The sequence below is a fragment of the Pseudoliparis swirei genome, chromosome 20, assembly GCF_029220125.1.
Source record: "Pseudoliparis swirei isolate HS2019 ecotype Mariana Trench chromosome 20, NWPU_hadal_v1, whole genome shotgun sequence".
Lineage (NCBI taxonomy): Eukaryota > Metazoa > Chordata > Actinopteri > Perciformes > Liparidae > Pseudoliparis > Pseudoliparis swirei.
In genome coordinates this window covers 22,000,021-22,012,356 of record NC_079407.1, presented here as the reverse complement: position 1 = coordinate 22,012,356, position 12,336 = coordinate 22,000,021, and the positions used below count along the sequence as shown (strand labels likewise).

Here is a 12,336-nt window from a genome sequence, read left to right as displayed (position 1 = left end):
TGGCCGCCTACTGTTCCGTTTGGAGTGATAATAATCGATGATTCTCGAAGGAATCCGTTTTCCCTTTTCCCTCATTGTGCTCGATTCATATTCTCTTTCTGACTAGAGCTCATATGATGCATCCGTACAGATCCAAGTCCTACAAGATCTTCAAAAACATCCTGCTGGATCCCCTAATTTGGATCTTGCTAACAACATTTAAATGTGATGTGCGAGAGCTCATTACCTTCCCTCTGGTTTTGTTTGCCTCGGCCCGATGAGCACCGGGCCTCTTCAGATGTTACTTGAGGTGTTCTCTATTGATGATTGGCCTCACTTGGATCTAAGCAGCTTCTCTTCCAATAAAGACCTGACCCGGTAAAATCTCTCCTCAAAGACCGGTTTGAGAGGCGAACTCTTCAGCAGAGGTGTGCAACATAAAAGGTCCTTTGGCTGATAGCAGATTAGCATTAAAAAAAAAGAAACCACTCGATTCATATGAGAAGTCCTGCTCTAAAGTAGGACGGCAGGAGCCGGTCCTCTGTTGCCCTTCACCATCACTTCACACACACTGGCTTTCCCCTTCTTTCCTGTCCTGCGGTTGTTGCAGGAGAAGCATCCGAAATTTAAAAAAAGGTATTTGGATGGAAAAGGAAAAACATAATAGATTAGGTTTGTTAATGGGAATTGGTCTCCTTCTTGCCTCTCGAAAATAGAGGAGGATCAACGCCTCCTCCGATTGTGGCACGCTTCAGTCAGAATCCGCTGGTTATTGCATCATCCAGAGATGATACAGTAACAAAGTGATGATGAATTGTGTTATTGAATGCTTCTTAAATCAAATGGATATAAAAGATCGAGCTCCATGCCACAAAAACACAAAATTAGAGTTTCAATTGTTTTTATTACAGTATACTTCACACTTAAATGATATTTTTCCAACATGCTGCAAAAAACATATCGCTGTACCAAACCACGCAATGGACTGCACACACACACAAAGACGCACACACACGCACACTGACCTCCTCAACTTTCCGCCTCAATGCCCAAGCCGTCTTTTGTTCTCTGAACGGACCAATGACACAGCCATTGTCCGCCTGTCAGCCTATCTTTGCTCCTATTGTGTAGCAAACCAGCCAATCAACGTGCCGTATGTACACCCAAACGGACCAATCAGCTGGCACTATCCCTTTACCATATTTACACCACACCCACTTCTTTCTTTAACACGCACACAAACACACTCTGCATAATAAATGAAATCAATTGATCTTCCCTTTACTCTTTCATCTGTTTCGATGTCCACTTGTAAGTGCACATTGTGTTTGTTTGTGTGTATTTCCTGACCTTTACTGCAACATCCGTTCTGGCCATTCTACAATAATCGCAGCCAATGGGAGCGTAGGATCACTTTCATCGGACACACTCGGAAGGGAGAAATGACCAAACAGGTTCAAGTATTCCTTTTGGTTTGTGTCTTCGTCATTGTTGAGTGCTTGTGATATTTTCTCATGTTTTCACCAAGCAGGCGTTTTCTCAAACGTGATTCAATTCAGTCTATTTTGTAGAGTCCAAAATCACAAATTACAAATGTGTGACCTGTCACAGGACTTCACATCCGATCTGGAAGAACTCCCAAAAAAACTGAAATAAAACTTTCACAGGGAAAAAAGGGGAGAACCCTTGAGCAGAGCAACAGAGGAGGATTCCTCTCCTCAGATGGACAGAAGCAATGGATGTCATGTGTAAAGATGAATAGTATCATAGAGTTACAACCCAAAACATAAAAACTCTGGCTTGAAATCAACTACAAAAACACTATGAATCACCATAGGAACCAAGACTGAGAGTGAGATATCGAAACAGAGATACTACGAGACTGAGATAAGAACACCAAAAACCGACAGGAGACAAGGGAAAGACTGGCACAATATATAAGGGGAAAAACACACCGGTATACGGCATGAGACAATCAGGGAGACAGGAGTGGCTGAGGGCAGGTGAAGGGAATTAACCAATCATGGACAGAGGAGTGGCTGAGGGCAGGAGGTGAAGGGAATGAAACAATCAAGACAGAGGAGACACAGAGGAGAAACAGAGGAGACACAACACAGGAGAAACGGAACAGTTCGTTACACATTCAATGAATATGAAATACATTATGAATTAGTCGTAGGCTGGACCAGGGCAAACCTGATTCAGCCCTAACTATAAGTCGATCAAAGAGGAGAGTCTTAAACCTACTCTGAAATACCATGAAATGAGATGACTGTTTCTGCCCCCCAGAACATGGAAGCTGGTTCCATAAAAGAAGAGCTTGATGGCTCAATGCTCTGAAACAGGTAAGAATATATTTATTTACCAGCTAATAAAACAAAACAGCCAAATCACCACAGCTGACTGTGAAAGGCTGATATTCCTGCAAACAAAACTTTTTTATTGTGTCCATCCTTTCTTCATAATTAAAATCTTCGTGTCCTAATCTTTACCAAGAACAACTGTCAAAAATACAGGTTTCCTCCAGTATTTCAAGAATCTCTCCCTTGGAACCAGCGTCTGTCTAGTGTCGTAACAGGAACTGCATCCGTATGGCGCGATATACTTGCTTTTCAATCGTATGTAGTATGCATAAACAAGGAGCCACAAACAAAGCGTTCTTAGTTATGTAAAACACGTGGCTCTTAAGTAACTTCTTTAATTGTTCCAGATCAAACTGCATTGATTGGTGGACCAGATGGGCGACATTCAGGTTGATGGTCCCTGAGATATGCTGCTTACCTAGTCGCAGCAATTAAGAAAGCAAGCAAAGCCGGACGTCTCGCGCTCGATGGAAATCGGGACCGGAATGCGATGGATCAAGTTTAACAATATTTAATGGCAAGAAGTTTAACAAACATTCAAAGCTCACGATGGTGGGTTGGTGGTGATCCAGGCTCCACAAGTACACGCTGAAGCAAGCGGGTGTTGCTGTCTAACACAGGTCAAGAACAAAAGAGGTATTAGTCGTCAGCAGCCAATCACCTATTAGAAGTTAGTCCTTTGTTATTCAGTCATGCAACACCTTCTCGTTGGCTAAAAAGTCCGCTATCAAAATGGAGAGGTCAAAGGTCACTTCCGGTCAGACTACTAAAAAAGTCCCTTCACAATAAAAGTCTAGTATGTTACTTTCCGGATTCGACATTTCTGAAAGACTAACTAACATTCATTTCCATGCAACATACATGTAAACATACATATAAACAGAACCTCTTGTGCATGTTATCATCACTTACAGTCAATACAGTAAACAGTGTCTCCCTAATGCTTCACAATAAAGTCATAATACAGTCATAATAATATTCTCCCTAATATTTCCTATTATAATATCTTTCTATATGTATTAATTTATAGCATAAGACTCATATGTACATGTGCAACATCAAAATAAACTATTACAACCCAACAGAGATAACGCCTCGTATTGGTCATTTCTATTTCACAAAGTTACTTTATCAAAATGGAGTTTCTAGTACCATTTTGCAACACAACAAAACTACATTGTCAAACTATATTATATGCCGTGGGGGGAGGATATATTTAGGAGTCTCACAGCCGGAAGGAAAAGCAGCTGTCCTGAAGTCTAATGGCCCTGGTGGTAAAAGGCGCTTTGAGAAAGTGCGAGTCGCAGCAACCCTGAGAGGAGGGCTCCTCGAGCAGGCGGCCAGGACGGGGCACCCGACATGTAATTCAGTTTACTGGAGCAGAATACGAGATCAGCTGTGCACAGACAGGTGAGGTGCACTCCCTCACTGACACACTCGGGCACACACACGTGAGCAATGTAATCATTTTCCTGGTGTTGATGATAATAATGATAATTCATCATAGTGATAATAAAACCAGCCTTGTAATTGTAAAATGAATAAAAAAGTGTAATTTAAAAAGTGTTTTTGTCCTGTCCTTTCAGGAGAGTTTCAGTGTCCACCTCTATGAAAACCTTGTGGGTGCGTTAGATTCGTCCGAGGGAGTAAAGGTGCACGGAGCCATCAGAGGTCTTTGCAGGAGGAAACAACATGAGCCTGCAGAACTGAGTTAAATCAAGCGAGCCTGAAGAGAGATCACTTTATTCAGAGAGAGACTTCTGTACCGCCTCAGGGGGTGAGGAGCACGGCAGGAGGATGTGGGGGGTGAGTGTGTGTGGGGGGAGGGTGTGTTAGTGTGTGGGTGTGTGTGTGTGTGTGTGAGTGTGGGGGAGTGTGTGGGGAGGGAGGCTGAGTGTGTGGGGTGGGGGGGGTACGTGTGTGAGTTTGTGTGTGTGTGTGTGTGTGTGTGTGTGTGTGTGTGTGTGTGTGTGTGTGTGTGTGTGTGTGTGTGTGTGTGTGTGTGTGTGTGTGTGTGTGTGTGTGTGTGTGTGTGTGTGTGTGTGTGTGTGTGTGTGTGTGTGTGTGGTTGAGCTGTGAAGGTCGGGCAGTTGTCTAATGACTGTCTGGAGTTAGTGTGTCTTGAAGTGTGTGTGTGTGTGCGTGTGCGTGTGCGTGTGACGGGCAAAGAGCCAGTTGCATGTCTTTTCTTACTACAGAGGCTCAGGCGATGGCGGAGGGAGGATGCTGAATAATGGCTTCACCAGCCGTCTGTGGGCTCTGCTGTCTGCACCGCCTCCTGCTGGTCAGACAGTGCCACTGCAGCCGAACCTGACAGCGGTGAATATTCAACCAGGCTCATTAATATGTAAGTGGGCTGACGAATGACACGCGCAGACAAAGAGTCCGTCTGCAGGTTCAGCATCCATGAGGAAGAGTAGGAGGAGGAGGGGGAACACAAACACACACACACATACGAAGTAGTCCTAAAAATGTAGGTATTGAAAGCTACTTTCAGCTAAAAATGACCATATGACAGACAAAAAAATACCATATGTTACAACCACTGATGTCTCACCAAGCTGTTCATCATTCAGCCTTCATTCACCTCGAACAACACCGAATTCATTTGTTCATTAAAATCAGGATTAACTTTATTGGCCGTATGCAAGGAGTATAGCTCTCAACACAGAAAAGAAGCAAACCAACAAAGATGCAACATAAATATACAGCTCGTATACACATGTAAAACCCAGACAACAAGCCGTTTACCACAAGCAGTCGACAAACTGTGGTTCCCAACCGTTTCTCTGAGTGAGCAAACCCCAGACTGAGTGACATGTTTTATAAGTATTTATATACAATGCACACTTTCCTTATGCAGGACGGAGCGGTTTAGTCGAGAGGTAAGATTCTGTGAATATAGTATCTTTGTTTTTTATATCTTAAATAATAATACTAACTTTTCAAAATAAGAATTTCAATGTAGTACTCACCGCTGGATACAACATCCTTTCATTCAACACATTTTTTAAACATTTTTTTTTAAATGTTTTCTTTCTACAACATATGCATGAGCATTACTGGAGTTCTGTGTCAAGGCTCGTTCTCTAGCATGGACGTTGGACGCACCACCCTGACGACACAATTCAATTACATTTATTTTGTACAGGCACAAAAAAAAACACGAATTTGCCTCACAGCATTGGAGGAAAAGCTCCACCTCAACAAAAAAAACTGGAACAAAGGATGTCGTGTGGTGGACATATATTGTAAAGCCCTCTGAGGCAAATTTGTGATTTCTGAAGTTAAATAGTGACTTAAACCTCTCGAACTAGTCCAGCTCAACGAGAGTTCATTTTTTTTAAACTCCTCTGATTTATGCTTGCGGACAGCACCAGATCCCTTTAGAAAGCCCATCTTCTGGCTGATGTCCTTGTTTGTCACGCAGTCGTATGTCTCCGGATCAAATTGAGGCCGTTTCTTAACCAGTGAAAGTTCCTCACTTTAATATTAAGTATTACTTTATACTTACAATGACTTTATTTCAATGAAGTGACAACATAAAGTAATTCAGAGAGTTTAGCGCGTCAGTTGAACATGACAACATATATGAATTGAGGATCGGATATGACAATGAGATGCTTTAGAATTAGATCAACACAAAATCAGTGTTTTATTTGGAGATTTTATTGGAGATTATATAATATACTTATTTCTAAGACACTTGCTGGAAAACTATTGGGGCCACCCATAAAATATAGTTTTAAATATAATATGTTAACCAACTTCTAACCATCCAAGCACAGATTTAAAAAACACAAAGAAACATGTATAATTTAAATGAAACACTGACGTTTGAATTGCCACTGATCTCCTGATGGACTGTGATATGATCGGTGTGCCTTTACTTGCCTTTTGTGAGCCTGACTGAATAAGGTGATTGTAAGATTTAAATATCTAAATGTGCTCTTTGATCTTCAGTGTGAGGATGTATAGTAATCTGCGGTTGCTTTCATGACTATTAACGATTGATCTGATGAGAGAGAGTTCAAAGAGAGGATTGATCTGCTGTTGATCACTGGAAGATCTTCCCAGAGGTCAGACTGAGCTAACATCCCATCACAGAAAAAAACAAAGAGGATTGATTCACACTGAATACCAGATCATAATTATATTTGATGCATTTCATTTTCAACTAGTATTCTACTAGCTTTAGACAGTTCTGAGTCACGTATCCCTTATTGTACCGGTTGACATTTTCAATTGACTAAATAAAACCGGCATGCCTGTGTATGCTCTCATTTTTAAAGTGTAAATAAACATATTAAAAGTATTACAATTAAAGTGGTATGGCCATGTTGTTTTCTTTCTTTACACAATGACGTCATTCAGATCATCCTGAACACAGTAACAGCAACGGGACACGATGGTGCAATGGGAATCGTCGTGGTTTCTGTTTGTAGTCCGATCAGTATTGATCAATCCCAGTTGGAATGCAGGTAATCGTTCCCATGAGAGCAAACACTGGGCGACATGGAGGAGGTTTCGGCCCAAATATCCACCGGCTGCACCGGAGCCCCAAAAATATTCCTGTGGCCCCAGAGGCTTCTCCATATAGTCAGACCGATAGAGATGGGTTCTGATATTAGGCCGAGCGTGAATGTCAGCTGTCTACGTTTCATTAAAAGATCCTCAAACAAGTGAAAGAGGGAAACTAATAAAACCACATATATTCAGAAATCCCTTTTAAATTAGTTATTTTTTAAACAGCTATTAAATATCACAGAGTACAATATGTCTGAAATAGTTGCTAAATTATGATTATGATTACTCAGTGGGTTGTATTTTCCATTCTGTCATTCTACGTACCCCATTAGTCTTTTTTTCCATACTCTTATTTTCCTATTTTTTGACTAATTTGTCAATTTACACATAAATTATGGCATTCTATCCCTGTTTACCATGTTCATTATATAGTGTCCTTATCTGTAATGCACTGTGTGCTGCATTCATGTGAGTAGATTAAAAATAATAAACAGACCAACATATATAAAAAATCTGCAACGAAATTAATTATACAAATGTCCACCCACGTGGGACAAAATCAAAAGGTTCGCGATAAACCACGTGGGTGTGCACGTCGTCCTGTTTGTGGATGTCGTTTGAAGTGAAGTGCAAGTTAACAGCTGATGTGATGAACAAGACCACTGCCTCCAGTTTAAATAAACGGTTTCCATAGACGTCCCATCATCACTCTCATCACTCTCGTTCAAAGGGTCAGCAGCTTCAAGAGGTTCAATCAAAGTCTACATTTCGAGTCATGTCTGACTGACATGAAGCCATCACACTGTGTGATTGAAGCTCGCATTAGCATGTTAAAGAGCCGTCAGGTGTCTGATGGACCTCGCTTCTGTTTAAAAGTGGACTGCGCGGCCCTCTCGGGGCTCTCAGGTCACAGCCGCATCATGGACGGGAGCAGAGTGACGGACTTCAGCATCGAGCGCATCCTTTCCCCGCAGCTCGGACTCAGGCCGTCGGGCATGGACTTCTCCCCGGGCGGGTATCTCCAAGGGATCCCCGAACTCAGGCCTCCTCCGCCGGTGCTGTTGCCGGTGCCGGGCTGTCTGCAGTACCGAGAGATGAGTCTCCGCGATGCGTTTGCCCCGTATAGAGCCGGCTTCCATCACACTGACCTCTCCGGTGTGTATTCAAACCCCGGAGTGTACGTGCACTTCAGCAGCCACGGCCCTGCAGGTATTGTCACATCCACTTGGACATGTGTGCTTTGGCAAACTTTTATTTTTTATTTAGATTTATTCTTACACATTGACAAAATAAGCTTAAAGTTCATACGCTTTGATCACGTGGCTCTCTTTTCTTTTTTTTAGCAGATGCTCAGCAGTTGTCCGGTTACCAGCGGGTTGGGTTGTCCGCGCAGCCGCAGACGCGTCAGAAGGCCCGGTCGAGGACGGTGTTCACCGACAGCCAAACCAAGCGCCTCGAGTCGCTGTTCGAGCTCACCGCCTACCCGACGATGGATGCGCGCGCAGAGCTGGCGAGGAGCAGCGGGCTGAACGAGGAGATCGTCCGGGTGAGTCCGGCGCAGGGTTGCCAGGTCTGTGTGACAAAACAAGCCCAATGGCCAATAAAACCAGCCCAAAAACCAGCCCAATATCAGAACTCAAAATATGCCCATAACTCCTTCATGCTAGTGAGAGTGTGCTCGACTGTGTGCGCGGATGTGTCGGCGCGTACGTGCTGATCTGGAGTCAGTTTGGTAGGATTTGGGTATAAATAAATTTCATTTTAAATATGGATTTTTATTTAAAGATATTCATGTAATTTGCATGCAAAATAGGTCTACCCGAACCAGCGGACAAAAAATTCAACCCGCGGCAATACTTCAAAAGTAGCCCAATTCCGCGGGAAAACCGCGGACCTGGCAACACTGGTCCGGCGCGACGACGCACTGGAAGAGAGACGCATGAAACCTCTCCAGGTTGCGGCCTTTTACGCATATATTTACCAAGAAGTTTTTTTTTTACTATTATGTGCCAACTTAAGTATGTTTTTTTTAGGGGAAATTATTATAAAATGTTGTATTCATAATAACTAATTTAATTAGTATGATACAAAGGGGAAACATTGTTGATAAGCATATTTGTTTTTACTCGAATGTATGTTTTTTTTGGGTGTCTGTCTCTCCAGGCAAATGTGAATTCATATTATTGCTGTACTTAATATTTTATGTTAAAATGTAGTAAATTTAAATGTCTGCTGCCAAGAGAACATACAGGAACGAACCTCCTCTCCGTCTCTCTTTGTGTTTCCAGGTGTGGTTTAAGAACCGCAGAGCCAGGAGGAAGCGCCAGCGCAGCGGGTCAAAGGTCAAAACGACCTCCCCTTCCCGAAGCGCTGGTGCAGAGAAGAAGTTCTTCACCTCGTTTCTCTGAATGCAACTAACTGTCCACCTGCGGCACCCTGTGCAGGCACTCTTGCCTTCAGAGGTCAAAGGTCAGCTGACAAATTCCTGTTTAGGGTCACTTCTGCAGCTACCACTTGAAGACAAAACATCTGATAACTGAACTCTGGACTGATTGTTTGATCTAAACTGTAGTTTCATCACTAATCAGGGTGCGTTTCCTAAACAGCCAATCAGAGAACAAACTGGACATTTCGATAAACTGGAGCTGTTGAATTTATTCCGTTTGGTTAATCAGATATGGATATGGATTAATCATATGGAAACAGAAGGATCTGTTTGGTGTTGAGCGTCAAATTGAATTCATGAACGCACCTCTTTGTGACTTTTCTAGCTTTAAATTATTTTGTATTATTATGTAAATTATTAAAATGACCATGTGAAGGTTTGTAACCTTGAGCTGTTTCATTGAAAAGTAAATGCAATTGAAATGATGTCTTATGTCGTTGTTTACTTTAATGTAAATCAATAATCTCTTGACGATGAAACAATTGTAAATTGATTTCAACGCTGTTTTCAATGTTGGTCGGTTCCAGTGTAAAACAACCATTCCTTTAAAGGCCAGGGATATATAATTGTACTAAAATCAATAAAGGAATCATTGATGTGAACATCCCAGAAGGAAGAAGAGGGAAGATGAGGGAAGACTCAGTACGGTTGACATTAAATAAAAAAGGTGATCTGCAAGACATGAAATATTTGAAACCGTACAGAATGTCTCGGAGCCTCACTACATTATATTATACTACTACATGTTACACAGACGCCACCTTCTCCTTTGCTGCAAAGAATATTTTTCACAAATTTGTAATCGTCAAAGAAATCCCGTTGTTGCAAGTTTATTTAAAAATATAATCTGATATTTCATTATACATACGACCCCTTAATCTGCAAATTAACCATTAACTATTGTTATAGTTACTTTTAGTGCGAAATGTCATGTCAAGTACAAAGTAGCACAAAATAAAAAAACATCTTAATATGTTAACAGCACTTGAATACATGACCTTAGTTACTCTGACCACTTGATTGATTCATCGTTTCATTTTCACCAAATTCTGAAGTTTGTTATTATATTATTGGTAGACATACATTGGTCTCTCCTAATTAGTAAGGCCTGTGCAGCTGTGAGATCTATACCTGTGCAAAGCGATCAAGCTAACGAGTCAGTGGGAGGAGCCACTGCCTATTTCAGCCTGCAGTGGCCGTGCTGGAGGAATCTGCATCCCCAGTTCTGTGTCTGCAACAATGGGCTCCAGCCAGCTTCTTGTGTTGGGCGTTGTGCTCGTGTGCGTCAGCTTCAGTGCTGCTAGATTCCTCAGAACCAGAGCACCAAACTACCTGGGAGTTGGAGTTGAGCGGGCAGCAGCAGCGCCTGAGAGAGGGCCCTCCAGGAAGTCTACTCAACAAGCCGCCATGTTCCGGGCTCAGCAGATCCAGCCGGTGGACGACTCTCTGTCCTGGAGGTTTCCAGAAGATCCAGTGGATTCGGTGAAGGTGTCCCCTGTCAACTTTGAACTGCGGAAACCAGAGACTGGCAACCGCGTGGCTGTGCGGTGTGGGGAAAGCAGGATCCAGGTGGCAGTGAGCCAGGACTTGCTGGGCCTTGGCAAGCTGATCGACCCAGAGGACATCACACTCGGTGGCTGTTCCCCTACTGAGATCGACCACTGGGCTCATGTGCTGGTCTTTGAATACGAGCTGCACGACTGTGGCAGCCAACGAGTGGTGAGGGTTTTGCTCTTTAAATGCATTGGTGATGTACTTTCAGTGGAATGTTACTAAGTAGTTCTCTCTCTTTCTTAGATGACCGAGGATTACTTAATTTATGCCTTTACACTGATCTACGACCCCAAAGTGTCTGACGGGAGTCACATCACGAGGAGCCAGAGTGCCGTCATCGGAGTCGAGTGCCACTACACGAGATGATGACCGGCTGCATCGACGCCCTTGAGTTTACTGTGTAGACGTTGACTGTCAAAGCAAACTACAATAAACTTTTTATTTTCTCAGACCGCTGGTTTACTCGGCTCTATTCCTGAAACTCATGACTGAATGGCCCAACTCAATCACAGACGCTGATGCTCCACAGAAGATGGGATCTGAGGGACATTTGAAAATAAGTCTGTGCGCTTGGAAACTGTCACTAGACTGGTGCTGCGGTCAAAGTCCAAAATGTCATTTCTCGAATGTTGTTCAGAAGATACTCTCATATCTTTCATGCCAGACTAGACCAACCAGCTCGCTAACTTTCAAGCATGTCTCTAAGACATGAAAACATGGAGGTCATGCAGCTTCCTGATTTCTATCTTTTCTAAAGTTTAGAGAATTCAATTATCTTTGATTGGCACTTGTACTTAACTTTCACCTAAAACTCTTCTCTTAAGACTGCTTTTTTTTTTTCTTTCTCACCTACGGCCATTACAAAATTAGACCTCGTCTCAAATTGATGTAGAAAAGCAGTTAATGCTTTTGTTACTTCTAGACTAGAATACTGCAAGTCTCAGTTACTCCAGAATGTGTACTCGTAAGAAAAGAGATCCCATCACTCTTAACTGCACTGGCTTCATGTAAAATCAAGAATCTCATGTTAAATCATTCTCTCATACAAAGCCTTGATTTGTGATGCTCCATATCTTAAATCCTCTAGTCCAAAATCCTTTTAGATATCTTTTTTCCCATTTTTTGTCTTCATTAAAACTCCTGGTTGCTCTCCTAATGTATTGATGTAAAACCTGTTCAAATCACCGTTTACATTAAGATGTATAGAAGAACCATGAGCTCCATTTTACAGATCACTGTATACAAGTGAGATTAATAATTTAGATTAAAACAGTTTATTGAACTAAATAACTATATAGCACCTTTAAAAACTGTTTACAAAGTGCGCCAGTCAAAGCAAAACAAATGGAATAGCAAGAAACAAATTACATTTAAAAATATATTAATAATTAATTAAAAATTAATTAAAAACAAAATAAATTTAAAACAGAAACTAAATTAGGGGAACCAAAGTTCTGCATAAAAAGA

The 12,336-nt window shown here is 42.1% G+C and overlaps 1 protein-coding gene across 1 annotated transcript; it reads left to right on the top strand.

Moving 5' to 3' along the window:
- The first annotated feature begins 7,696 nt into the window (after positions 1 to 7,696).
- On the top strand, positions 7,697 to 9,277 carry dharma. Its single transcript, XM_056442049.1, has 3 exons — positions 7,697 to 8,078; positions 8,216 to 8,415; positions 9,158 to 9,277. The coding sequence occupies exons 1-3, from the start codon at positions 7,697 to 7,699 to the stop codon at positions 9,275 to 9,277; spliced, it is 702 nt and encodes a 233-aa protein (XP_056298024.1).
- Positions 9,278 to 12,336: the final 3,059 nt, after the last annotated feature.